The 13,764-nt window shown below is 45.0% G+C and overlaps 1 protein-coding gene and 1 long non-coding RNA gene across 3 annotated transcripts in view; one reads left to right on the top strand and one right to left on the bottom strand.

Moving 5' to 3' along the window:
* The window catches only part of LOC142049895 (uncharacterized), a 503,625-nt gene that overhangs the window by 396,865 nt on the left and 92,996 nt on the right, over positions 1-13,764 (bottom strand). The gene's annotated exons all lie outside the window — the stretch shown is intronic.
* LOC142049889 (zinc finger SWIM domain-containing protein 6-like) overlaps positions 1-13,764 on the top strand; it is a 146,013-nt gene that overhangs the window by 111,198 nt on the left and 21,051 nt on the right. Inside the window, exons 5-7 of one of the 2 annotated variants that reach the window (XM_075078052.1) lie at positions 10,993-11,172; positions 12,801-12,977; positions 13,256-13,402. In XM_075078052.1, coding sequence (XP_074934153.1) covers positions 10,993-11,172; positions 12,801-12,977; positions 13,256-13,402 — 504 coding nt within the window. The remainder of the gene's footprint in view (positions 1-10,992; positions 11,173-12,800; positions 12,978-13,255; positions 13,403-13,764) is intronic. The other variant, XM_075078054.1, reaches the window with a different exon arrangement.

Below are 13,764 nucleotides of genomic sequence, written 5' to 3'. Positions count from 1 at the left end.
TGCTCTTTGGCCCAGGTGTCTATGAGGTTGTTTCGGAAATGAGCCCCATTGTGTCACTCAGTACTTTCTGGGGTGCCATTACCATTACCATTACCATTGTAAGCACACGGCACTTGCCTTGGGGGGTTTGTGGGAGTGTAATATAGTCAATTTGCCAAGCCTGCCCATATTTATATTTCAGCCATCGTCCCCCAAACCTCAGAGGCTTTACCCACTTCGCTTGCTTGACTGCAGCACATATTTCACATTCATGGATAACCAGCGCAATAGTGTCCATGGTCAAGTCCACCTGGCAATCACGAGCCCATCTATATGTAGCATCTCTCCCTGTATGGCCTGAGGCGTCATGGGCCCACCGAGCTAGAAGTAGTTCACCCTTATGTTGCCAGTCCAGATCCACCTCAGCCACTTAAATCTTGGCAGCCTGATCCACCTGCTGGTTGTTTCAATGTTCTTCAGTGGCACGACTCTTGGGGACGTGAGCATCCACATGATGTACCTTTACAACCAGGTTCTCTACCCAGGCAGCAATACCTTGCCACAATGTGGCGGCCCAGATGGGTTTGCCTCTATGCTGCCAGTTGTTTTGCTTCCACTGCTGTAGCCAGCCCCACAGGGCATTTGCCACCATCCAGGAGTCAGTATAAAGATAGAGCACTGGCCACTTTTCCCATTCAGGGATGTCTAAGGCCAGCTGGATAGCCTTTACCTCTGCAAACTGGCTCAATTCACTTTCTCTTGAGCAGTTTCTGCGACATGTCATACAGGACTCCATACAGCAGCCTTCCATCTCCCATGCTTTCCCACAAGGCAACAGGACCCATCAGTGAACAGGGCATACTGCTTTTCATCTTCTGGCAGTTTGTTATACAGTGGGGCTTCTTCAGCACGTGTCACACACTCCTCTTGTGATATTCCAAGATATTTCCCTTCTGGCCAGTCCATGGTCACTTCCAAGATTCCTGGGTTACTGGGGTTTCCTATTCGAGCCTGCTGGGTGATCACTGCAACCCATTTACTCCATTCAGCATCAGTTGCATGGTGTGTAGAAGGGACCTTTCCTTTGAACATCCAGCCCAGCACCGGCAGTCGGGGTGCCAGGAGCAACTGTGCCTCAGTACCAACCACTTCTGAAGCAGCTCGGACCCCTTCATATGCTGCCAATATCTCTTTTTCAGTTGGAGTATAGCGGTCTTCGGACCCTCTGTATCCCCGACTCCAAAACCCTAGGGGTGAACCTCGGGTATCCCCATGTGCTTTCTGCCGGAGGCTCCAGGTAGGGCCATTCTCCCCAGCTGCCATATAGAGCATATTTTTAACATGTTGTCCTGCCCGAACTGGCCCAAGGCCTACTGCATGAACTATCTCCTGTTTAATTTTTTGAAAGGCCTGTTGTTGCTCAAGGCCCCATTTGAAATCATTCTTCTTCTGGGTCACTTGATAGAGAGGGCTTACGATCAGACTGTAACCTGGAATATGCATTCTCCAAAAACCCACAACGCCCCAAAAAGCTTGTGTTTCCTTTTTGCTAGTTGGTGGAGGCATGGCTGCTATTTTGTTGATCACATCCATTGGGATCTGACGACGCCCATCTTGCCATTTGATTCCTAAGAACTGGATCTCCTGTGCAGGTCCCTTGATCTTACTTTGTTTTATGGCAAAACCAGCCTTCAGAAGGATTTGGACTATTTTCTTCCCTTTCTCAAAAACTTCTGCTGCTGTGTTGCCCCACATGATGATGTCATCGATGTATTGAAGGTGTTCTGGAGCTTCTCCCTGTTCCAGTACAGTCTGAATCAGGCCATGGCAAATGGTAGGGCTGTGTTTCCACCCCTGGGGCAGTCGATTCCAGGTGTACTGGACGCCCCTCCATGTGAAAGCAAACTGTGGCCTGCACTCTGCTGCCAGAGGGATTGATAAGAATGCATTAGCGCTATCACTTGTGGCATACCGCTTGGCTGCCTTGGACTCCAGTTCATATTGAAGTTCTAGCATGTCTGGCACAGCAGCGCTCAGTGGCGGCGTGACTTCGTTCAGGCCATGACAGTCTACTGTTGACGTCCACTCTCCATTAGACTTCCGCACTGGCCATATGGGACTGTTGAAGGGTGAGCGTGTCTTGTTGATCGCTCCTTGGCTCTCTAGTTGACGAATGAGCTCATGGATGGGAATCAGGGAATCTCGGTTGGTGCGATATTGCCGCCGGTGCACTGTTGTGGTGGCGATCAGCACCTGTTGTTCTTCGATCTTCCGCAACCCCACAACAGAAGGGTCCTTCGAGAGGCCAGGCAAGGTAGACAGCTGTTTAATTTCCTCTGTCTCCAAGGCGGCTACACCAAAAGACCACCTGTACCCTTTTGGGTCCTTGAACTACCCTCTCCTGAGGTAGTCTATGCCAAGGATGCACGGAGCCTCTGGGCCAGTCACTATAGGGTGCTTTTGCCACTCATTCCCAGTTAGGCTCACTTCGGCCTCCAATACAGTTAGCTCTTGGGATCCCCCTGTCACTCCAGCAATGCTGATGGGTTCTGCCCCTATATAGTGAGATGGCATTAACATGCACTGTGCACCAGCGTCCACTAAACCTTTATACTCCTGTGGGTCGGACGTGCCAGGCCATCGGATCCACACAGTCCAGTAAGCCCGGTTATCCCTTTCTTCCACCTGGCTGGAGGCAGGGCCCCTCTAGTCTTGATCATGGCATTCACAACTCACTTCCTGTAAATGTGAATCAGGAGTCCCTCTATTGCAATTAGGAATAAAATCAGCGCTTCTACTCCTCTGTCTGGGGACTTGCTCGCTGGAAACTGGAGCAGCAGCTTTCCTGGAAGAGCCTCCCTGAGTGACTGTTCTTCCTTGCAGTTCACGTACTCGTGCCTCTAGGGTCGAGGTAGGCTTGCCGTCCCACCTCATCATGTCCTCTCCGTGGTCACGCAGGTAGAACCATAGGGTGGCCCGTGGTGTGTATCCTCTCCTTTGAGCCAAAGGATGCTTATTCCTAACAGCTGAGACACTACTCTGTCGAGGTGGGGAGCAGGACATACCTTCTTTGAGATGCTGGACCTCTCGGGATAGTTTCTCCACAGCAGAGACGAGCGAGGAAGAGATATTTGTTTCATAATCCCGGAGTCTATCAGTCACCTCTGCCACTGTTGGTGTCTCGTCATCTTTCCAGGACATTACTGCCAATGAGTTTGCATGGGAAGATGGTGCGCTCCGTACAAACTTCCGCCACATGGGTCATGTGCACTCAGCTTCATCTGGATCTTTGGATGACCGTTGATTGTCCAGGTCACCATAAATCACCTCAAAAACAGCTAATTCCCTTAGATGCTGAATGCCTTTCTCCATAGTTGTCCATTTTCCTGAGCGATATGTAACATCATCATTAAAGGGATACCTTTCCTTCACTCCAGACAGGAGTCACCTCCAGAGGCTGAGGGCTTGTGTTTTTTTTCCAATTGCTTTGTCAACACCCCCTTCCCCAGAAAGGGATCCCAGTTGTTTGGCTTCTTTTCCCTTTAATTCCAGGCTACTGGCCCCATTATCCCAGCATCGGAGCAGCCAGATGACAATGTGCTCAGCTGAACAATGGCTGAAATCTTTTCGCATATCTCGCAACTCACTCAAGGACAGGGATCAGGTGGTCTCTATTTCATTTATTACTTCTTCCTCCTCTCCTCGTGACAGCCCTGCTTTTTCATCATCCCGTTCTAAACGAGTTGATGTCCGCTTCCAATATTTCATCTTGTGTATGGGGGCGACTTATACTGGTACGGGTTGATTCTCTGAGCCAGCTCCAGTACTTGTCATGGGGGTTTGAGTGACCGCCGAAACAAAATGCATGCAACGCAGCCACCCGCTGACCCAACGCCGCGCCGCTCCCGAGCCGCAAACTGCCCCCCCTTAATATCCTGGTCATAGTGTCACATCGTATGGAATGAACGTGCCATTGGCCAGTCGGGGTCAGCCGCCCCCGCCATGGCCCTGCTTCTCCCAGACCCCTGCCACGAGGCAGAGCGAAGGAAGCTGGAAAGGTAGCTGACCCCCCACGGTGAGGAGAATTAACCCCTTCTCAGCCAAAACCAGCACACTGTTTTCCAAGAAACACAGCACCCATAGCAAGCCTTTTTTTCTGAAGGCTGCATAGTGGAACCAGAGTACATATAAGGAATTTTTTTAATGAATAAAATTGCAACTTGGATCCAACTGAATTCAGAGATTTATTTTCTTGGGGTTCTTATCAAGGAGAGAACAGCACTGAAGTGCTTTGCCTATCTTCACTATTCCATAAAAGCAACTTTTTAAGTGGAGCATTTTCCAGTGGGACTTCTGAATATGCTTTGTTCTAATGGAGATCTCTCTGTTCCTGAAGGAGGAAGGTGCTTTGCCAGTCATTCTGAAGGCACTCGTCCTTCTTGTTGAGAAGCAATAAATATCATACACTACCGTTTTTGAGATTTCCAAGTTACTGTCCCAGTGAAAGTGCATATGTGTTTAAAAACCAGATGTAAAATACTTTAAAATACTTTGCTGACACTTCTATTTTAAAGGGATCATAGGCTCCGTGTACTACTATTGTTTCTATTCTGGCACTTCCAGTGCTGGAAAATGATGTTTTTGTAATAGAATTGATTAGGCTCAAATGGGGCACAGTGGCAAGTGTGCAGCAAGTGCTGAAGCTGATTTGTCCATTGCACAAAGGGAATGACCTTGACTGGCTGGGTAGATGAAGGGAGATCAGTGGATGTTGTTTACCTCGACTTCGGCAAGGCGCTTGACACTGTCTCCCATAACATCCTCACAGACAAGCTAAGGAAGTATGGGTTAGATGAGAGGACAGTGAGGTGGACAGAGAACTGGCTGAATGGCAGAACTCAGAGGATCATGATCAATGGTGCAGAGTCTGGTTGGAGGCCTGTAACTAGCAGTGTTCCCTAGGGGTCTGTGCTGGGTCCAGTCCTGTTCAATATATTTATCAATGACCTGGACGAAGGGACAGAATGTCCCCTCAGCAAGTTTGCTGATGATATAAAACTGGGAGGAGTGGCTGATACACCAGAAGGCTGTGCTGCCATCCAGCAAGACCTGGACAGGCTGGAGAGCTGGGCCGAGGGGAACCTGATGAAATTCAATGAGAGCAAGTGCAAGGTCCTGCACTTGGGGAGGAACAACCCCATGCACCAGTACAGGTTGGGGGCTGACCTACTGGAAAGCAGCTCTGTTGAGAATGACCTGGGAGTGCTGGTGGACAGCAAGCTGACCATGAGCCAGCACTGTGCTCTTGTGTCCAGGAAGGCCAACGGCATCCTGGGATGCATTAAAAGGAGTGTGGCCAGCAGGTCAAGGGAGGTCACTCTGCCCTAGTGAGACCACATTTGGAGTACTGTCTCCAGTTCTGGGCTCCCCAGTTCAAGAAAGACAGGGGACTACTGGAGAGAGTCTAGCGGAGAGCTACGAAGATGATCAGGGGACTGGAGCATCTCCCTTATGAGGAAAGGCTGAGAGACCTGTGTGTTTAGCCTGGAGAAGAGAAGACTGAGCGGGACATCTTATTGATGCTTATAAATATCTAAAGGGCATATGTCAAGAGGATGGGGCCAGACTCTTTTCAGTGGTGCCCAACAACAGGACAAGTGCCAATGGAACACAGGAAGTTCTACCTAAACATGAGGAAAAACTTCTTTACTGTGAGGGTGACAGAGCACTGGAAGAGGCTGCCCAGAGAGGTTGTGGAGTCTCCTTCCCTGGAGACATTCAAAACCCACCTGGACGTGTTTCTGTGCCCCCTGCTCTAGGTGTCCCTGCTCAAGCAATGGGGTTGGACAAGATGATCTCCAGAGGTCCCTTCCAACCCCTACCATTCTGTGATTCTGTGGTTATCTGGCTCCACTTTCTTTGAAATAATCAAATGTTACTAACCTGGTAGCTTTTGGGTTTTTAGTTTTTTAAGAGAGAGATGTACATTAATGGGAGGAGCTAAAGACATTTCAAATGTGCATCAGTTGCTTTCATATTTTAATTTTGCAAATGAATTGATTGATCTTAAATATATTAAACATAAAATTCCAAGGCAAAGGCCAAGTTTCAGTCACTGATTACACAGGTATTGTAAATGAGGAAACACCAACCCAACCTTAGCTACACAGCAGCCCTGACTAGGCAGCATAATATTTCTAGGAAAAGCAGATTTCTTGGGAAGACTGTAATCAAACAGTCCAACAGAATTTTATGCTGGCTATTCAGTCATGCTCAGTGTCCTAGCCCCCACTAAAACTGTTTCCACCACTACCCTCCCTTTTACTGGGACAAGAGTAAAATATAATGGGATTTATGACAACCAAGCAATGCTTAATCTCTTTGGAGAGTCTGTATACATTCCTTGCACTTTCTTTGGCTTCATGAATACACACATACACAAGATGTGTAATTATTACACCTCCTACTTTTACAGTGACTGAATGCTTCTTAATGTTTTTCAGTTTGCATGTTTAAATCCTAATCAGTGTAAAGGCATGCTGTTCCTTTCTCTCTCATGAATTCAGAGGTATGGATGTCTACTGAGAAATACAAAAGTACTGATGTTTCCACTGTATGTACAAGGCATGCATGTGTTGCGTAAAGCAGTAATGTAACCTATTTCTTTGTGGTGTAAGGCGCACTAATGATGAATGACAACCATGCATTTTCAAAAAGATGGCTATTTGCATCAAAGGTCTGTTTTAGTAAAGCTCCCTTTTTCCAGGTTAAAAGGATTAGTGCTGAACTAAAATAGGCAATTCCTCACTGCAATATGACAGTTCTAATATTCATTCCCTTGTGAAATTAATATCAAATTGCAGTCACAGCATGACTTGTCTTCCAGTTATCTTCGGGGGGGGAATTTGCATATTGGTTTGTGATATTTTGCTACTGTACTGTAAGGTGCTTCATATTGGAAAGACATGGGTCACAGTCAAGGGATCCAAATCAGAAATTTACTTTTGGTTTAGTTCCAGGGGGGCAGATGTGTCAGCCTTCTGAGATCTAGTATGAAAAGATATCTGGCGCCTGGGGAAAGGGAGACAGGAAAAAGTGAGCTCTGTTAGAAAAACAGAATATGTAAGCACAAACACACTCTCTGTTTTTCTCCCCCCCTCAATGAGACATTTGTTCATATTGCATGTGGCATCAGTGACATCCTTAAATCTAGTCAAACAGGTAAACTTACTTGAGAACGCCAGGAACATATTTTGGGAAACTTCTTTTGAGCGTAGGCCATTGCAAACAGCAGTTTCCAGGCTAAAGTCACTAGAAATGGATTTAGATACGTTCCCCACAAACTAATTAAAAGTAGCTGCCCTTCATTCTTCTGTAGTAAGGGGTAAGTGTGATCAGCAGTTTCCCCATATAGGATCCATTAGGCAGAAAATAGAGAATCTCTTGTCTGAGGCCAGTGTAAGCTTTCAGTTCAGTGGTGACATTTAAGGGCAAGTTCATGAGGGCATCCACTGAGCAGCATCAGAGTGAAATAGGAAGAATATCCTCTGGGCTCCTTCCAGTTAGTATGTGGTAAAATCTGGGCACAAGTAAACATTTTCCTCAGACTTTTCAGTGCTAGGAGCAGGACAGGAACCAGTGAATTGAAAGAGCCAGAACTGAGCAGATGTCAGTGGAGGGGGAAGGCATTTGGGGAGGAGGAAGAGGAAGAAATATGAATGCAGGCAAACACACACACCCTGGGGAGGGAAGAGATCACACAAATACACACACTTTAAACCCAAATAGACTGAAGAGTGTGGGATCATTGGCATTATGCTTCATTCTCCCAGATGGTAGCCTTTGTAGGCTACAGGAGCTGAGCCCGAGGCTCTTTCTGTTCCCTTCTCAGTGGGGGAGTTCTGTCTCTCACTCCTCTTTCTGCAGGGAATCAGGCAGCTGTGAAAGCTAGGTGAGATCTCAGATGTGCACGCAGCTTCCCCTAAAGTCACCCAAGTAGGGTGCAGTTGATCTATTGAAATTTTAAGTGGTTTGTGTGGGGTTTATTAGAAATACATGTCCTTGTGCTTTACTTGCATAAAAATAGTGTGGATTTCTGAGACAAACACTAGTAACAACATAGTTGCGCTTGACATAATTTCCCTCTTTAAACCAAAGAAGTTTTTAAAGGATTTTAGTACTTTGGTGTATCTCTTCCCCTTCCTGCCTCTTAGATGTACCGCGTGCATGGTGGAGCTTCTGAAGAAGGCAAGTGAATTACTTTGCCTCCAGTGGTGTTTCTGAGATGCAGAACAAGAAAAGGCCACTCATTTTGTAGGGCCATGGTGTAATCAGTAGTGTGTGTTCCACCTTGCTGGATGATTGAAATGCCACATGTGGTTAAGATATTCCACTTTCCTTTTGCTTCAGTCTGAAAACACTGGAAATCTGGTTGTGAAGTATTAAATTGGGGTTTTTTTAAGATGCTGAGAGGTACAGTGTCTCCTCAGTGCCCTAAAGTAATACTTGATTCTGAAAATAAATAAGTAAGCCCAAGACAACTATTCTAAAAGGCTTTCTGATATGCCCCATTTTCTGTTTTGTTTTGTACATTGCAAGAAATATAGTCCTTTTGTCTTGGGCAGTGCTGAATGTATTGATGCTTAATAATAAGAACCAGTTGTAATGCCATTCAGAGGGACCTGGGCAAGCTCAAGAAGTGGACCCATATGAACCTCGTGAGGTTCAACAAGGCCAAGTGTAAGGTCCTGCACCTGGGTTGGGGCAACCCCCAGTATCAGTACAGGCTGGGGGATGAAGGGATCGAGAGCAGCCCTGCCAAGGAGGACTTGGGGGTACTGGTGGATGAAAAGCTGGACATAAGCCAGAAATGAGCGCTCACAGCCCAGAAAGCCAACTGTATCCTGGGCTGCATCAGAAGAAGCATGGCCAGCACATTGAGGGAGGTGATTCTGCCCCTCTACTCTGCTCTGGTGAGACCTCACCTGGAGTACTGCATCCAGCTCTGGAGTCCTCAGTACAGGAAAGACACAGACCTGTTGGAGCAGGTCAAGAGGAGGGCCACAAAAATGATCCGAGGACTGGAACACCTCTCCTATGAGGACAGGCTGAGAGAGTTGGGGTTGTTTAGCCTGGAGAAGAGAAGGCTTTGGGGAGACCTTATTGCTGCCTTTCAGTACTTAAAGGGGGCTTATAGGAAAGATGGGACAGACTTTTTAGTAGGGCCTGTTGCAATAGGACATGAGGTAATGGTTTTAAATGAAAAGAGGGTAGATTCAGACTAGATATAAGGAAGTAATTTTTTATGATGAGGGTGGTGAAACACCAGAACAGGTTGCCCAGAGAGGTGGTAGATGCCCCATCCCTGGAAACATTCAAGGTCAGGTTGGATGGGGCTCTGAGCAACCTGATCTAGTTGAAGATGTCCCTGCTCACTGCAGGGCGGTTGGACTAGATGATCTCAAAAGGCCCCTTCCAATCCAAACCATTCTGTGATTCTATTCTATAATTTGACTGTTTGGGGAGTGAAGCATGTTGAAGAGTGTGTCTGATGAAGGTCATGTGATTTGGTTTTAAAAGAAGTTTTTAAAAACAGTATTGGCTTTATTCACTCCCATGGCAAGTTTCAGACACTTAAAAAAAACCCAACTCAAAACCAAAACACAAACAAAAAATCCACAAACAAAAAACCCCCACCAAAACAGCGTGTGCTACTGTATGTAACTACTGTGCCATTAGTGTAGTGTCTCTCTGGTGTTCTGCACTGTCCCATATCTTATTTTGTTGTGATTTTCAGATTTCTTTGATATTACTTCCCCATTCCATGTCGGCCTGAATAGCAGCGGACTTGCAACCTTAAGGATCAAGCTCTGTTTCCACTGGTTCCTGTCCTGTGGCATAATGACATACTAAGTTACTTTAGGAATGAATGTAATGTGATGGCCTGTGCTCTGCATATCCATTTTGCATTCTTAGTTAGCAAAAGAATACTTGAATATGAGAATTCTATTCTCTTGGAAGAACCAGCTGCATTTTTATTCCTTTTTTTTTTCTTTTTTTTTTTTCAACCTATCATGAAGATTGCATAGTTTAAGCATATTCTTTAAATCTCTTGTAGTGTATAAGGCATGTTCTTAATGAGCAAGTGAACTGTTGCTAAAGAGTACTTTCAGATGTCTTCATGCTTCTGTCAAAGTTGATTTAGAGAAAAATCTTTCCATTTGAAAATTGTTGCTAGATACCCTGATATATTTATGCCTACCCTGCTATATAGTGTCAGGGAGCAGGTTCTAAAGTAATGATATATGTGAAGAGTATATTGAAAGCAAATTAGCTTTCACTTTGAGCTCCGTAAACAGAAAATGTAAACCAAATTTTCTAGTGTAACCAAATTACTGGAGTAGTAGCAATAAAAATATCTTATTCCCATTAGACTGCACAAAGCCAATGTTTACTGGATCTCTGAGGTCCAGATGTGTTTGCGAATGAGATATGATCAGCAGTACTTCTGCTGGGTTTTGTGTGTGGAAGTATATGTTTACAAAATACATGTCTTGCTAATGCACTTGTTTGGTTCCTGTAATGTGAAGCTGGAAGATACATAGTTCTTGTTTGTAGAAAACAACATTTGCTTCTGGTACAAAAATTAGAAGAAAAACGTGGGTAATTTCCTGCTGTAACTTTATGTGAATTCTTGTTTGCTTTTGACTGATGTTCCTGTCTGATGGGCCATACATCGTGAACTATGGATTTTCTAATACAAAAGACCCACTTAATGCCTTTTAATTGAGAAGGTTGGCTTGATACAGTCTTTTAACTGCTTCAGATGGGCCACACCAGCTCCAAGATTTTGCGTCAGAAATTGCGTCTGCCTGGTGTTAGGCATAGCTGGGAAACAAGCAGTGTAGCCTTCGAGGGGAGAAAAAGTGTTACAGTATAGAAGTTTGCAATTAGTCATTGGCTGCTGCATTTTTAACAGAAAACATAATTTAGCATATTTTTTTTTTAAACCAGGTGCTCTGTGGATGTGTATAGTCTTAAATCCCCACTGCAAGTTGGAGCAGAAGGCCAGTTGGCTAAAACAGCTGAAAAAATGGAACAGTGTGGATGTTTGTCCCTGGGAAGATGGAAACCATGGAAATGAGCTGCCCAATTTAACCAATGCTTTGCCTCAGGGTGCAAATGCTAACCAAGGTGAGCCTAAATATATGCACTGACTGCAACGTATAATATGGCCTCTATCTTATATACTCTAGCCTTGCAGAATTCAGCTACTACGAAGAAATTTAACTCCATCCCAGCTGAAACCAGGACAACTCTTTACTGGGACAAGTAACTTTCCTGTTGAGGATTGACCAGACAAATTTATTTTCACTAATACTATCCTTGCAGAAAGGATAAATTGGGGGTGGGAGGGTGGGTGTTGTGCTGGGGCTGCAATGTTTTCAATTTGTGTTTAGTTAAGTCTTCTAACTTTTCACTTGATCCTTCTAAATACTTGTTGCATGAAAATTGGATGTCCCTGAGGTATGTCATGTAAAAGCCTGTTCTTTCTTTGCTTGACTATAATCTTATATCCCTTCTGGTGTTGGGGGTTTTATTTTGTTTGCAGTTACAAAACCTTTGATACTTAAAGGGAGCTCTGTTGTAACTGCATTAAACTGAGTGTGTGAGAAACTAAAGCAGCTATCTGTGGGATGTGCTTTGTATTGTGCAGTCTACATTGACAGGTGGGAGGATGCAGATGCAACACTGCCTTCGTGGAGGAGGTGTCTCTTCTTACTTGATATGATGCTTTCTAATCTAAAATGTGATTATCAAATCTGACAGAAGCCTTCTCCAGTCATCTTCAAAGATTGCTACTTTGCTAATAACTGAGTAAGATGCAGGATATTTACCTGGGGGAAAAAACCCTCATAATCCTCAAAATCCTCAGTATTTTGATACATATTTCATATAATCATGATAAAGTTACAATTAAATGCTTGTGGGAGGTGGCAGATTTGGGCTTAGATGGGTTTTTCCTTGTTTTTTCTTTCTTGGAAGATTACCTCTGAAGGAAATAGACTTGGTTCGTTTTTAAATCTTGCAGCTAGCTGGAGACAGAAGTTCATTCAACATATAACTTCCTACAGAAGTATTTTGCTTTCTGGATCTTGTGATGCTCAGCTCAACCAGGGCAGGCTAGTGGCAACTCTGACATGGTATTTCAACATTCATAGACACAGTCCCATGTCAACAGAGCACTTTTGCTGTAGGAAGATGTCCAGTAAAGATTATGTCAGTCCCATGGTCCCAGTACCTTACTTTTTTTGCAGTATTTGTATATGCTTATGACAAAAAATTATACAAGTGCTCAAAGTTAATGTAACTGCTCAAAGACAACAACTAAAAATCTTTCATGCGATGTTTATCTGTCCCTCATCCTAGTAGCTCTGGGTCTGAGAAGGAGAGAAGCTGGGGATGCTTGAGTAGCTGTGTGCCATATGTTTTCTAGTTTTGTTTTAGGGGAGTTCTGTACATGCTCTTTAATGTCCTTCATCTCTAGCTGTTCCCTTTGCAAAGTCGTATTTAGCATTAGCTGTGCTGGTTTGTAGATTTCTCTCTCTGAATGCAAAGTGAATGGCACATACTTCATCTGAGCTGTTGGGTAATAGAATGTGAAATGTCATCTGCAGGCTGGTCCTTGCAGAGAGGGGCAAGGCAGGCTGCCGTCAGTTGGGGGTTGCTGACTAGGCAGAAGACAGGAATACTGTGAATGACTGATTCACATATGAATGAGTAAAAGCTGATGCAGCTTTCTGAACTTGTGAAAATGACAGATTCATCGAACAGGCCACATCGGACAGTGTTTACTCGAGCCATAGAGGCATGTGATCTGCACTGGCAGGACAGCCACTTACAGCACATTATCAGCAGTGACCTATACACCATCTACTGTTACCATGACGACACTGAAAACTCGCTCTTCGACTCTCATGAGTGGCCCCTCTGGCATGGTAAGTGGCTAAACTGGAAAGACATTTCCACCACTTGCTGCTTTGTTCAGTTTCTATGGCATTATTTTGGGGGGATGGTGGGGAAATGAATGAAAAGCCTGGCAAAAAGAACAGAGGCTCCCTCGAAACGCTGGCTCAGAAGTAGTCCTTTAAGTCTCTCTTGCATAGTTTTAAAAATAAAACAAAGAAAACAAAGCAGCCCTTTTGAGTAACCTAGCAAAACAGGCCATTGCAGATATGGAAGCATTGCTATTCCTCAATTATTTTCTCTATTTTAGAACATGTTCCTACAGCCTGTGCAAGGGTGGACGCATTACGATCTCATGGATGCCCACGAGAAGCATTGAGACTAGCAATAGCTATTGTTAATACACTAAGAAGGCAGCAGCAGAAACAGTTGGAAATGTACCAGGCTCAGAAGAAAGGTAAATGTGGGAAAGAGAGAAGGGCAAAGGACATGACAAGGTGACAATAACACCGGACTGGAACTTTGCATGAGAAAACTGCTTTTGAAACTAAAGCAAAAGGGGTGACTTGAACTCTTCAGTCCTGTCGTGGTCTAGCCGGCAGCTCAGCCCCACACAGTCGCTCGCTCACTCCCCCACTGGTAGATGGGGGAGAGAATCAGAAGGGTAACGCTCATGAGTTGGGATAAGAACAGTTTAATAATTAAAATTAAAAGAAACAACAACAGAAATGCAATGTAAAGGAGAACGAGAGGTGCAAAGCCCAGGGAGGAGGGGGAACTACCCGCTGAAACAAACCGCACGCGACTCAGCCGCTCACC

Source organism: Phalacrocorax aristotelis, chromosome W (assembly GCF_949628215.1).
Source record: "Phalacrocorax aristotelis chromosome W, bGulAri2.1, whole genome shotgun sequence".
In the NCBI taxonomy this organism is placed as follows: domain Eukaryota; kingdom Metazoa; phylum Chordata; class Aves; order Suliformes; family Phalacrocoracidae; genus Phalacrocorax; species Phalacrocorax aristotelis.
Note: the sequence above shows the minus strand (reverse complement) of the source record. Positions and strands in the feature narration are given on the sequence as shown.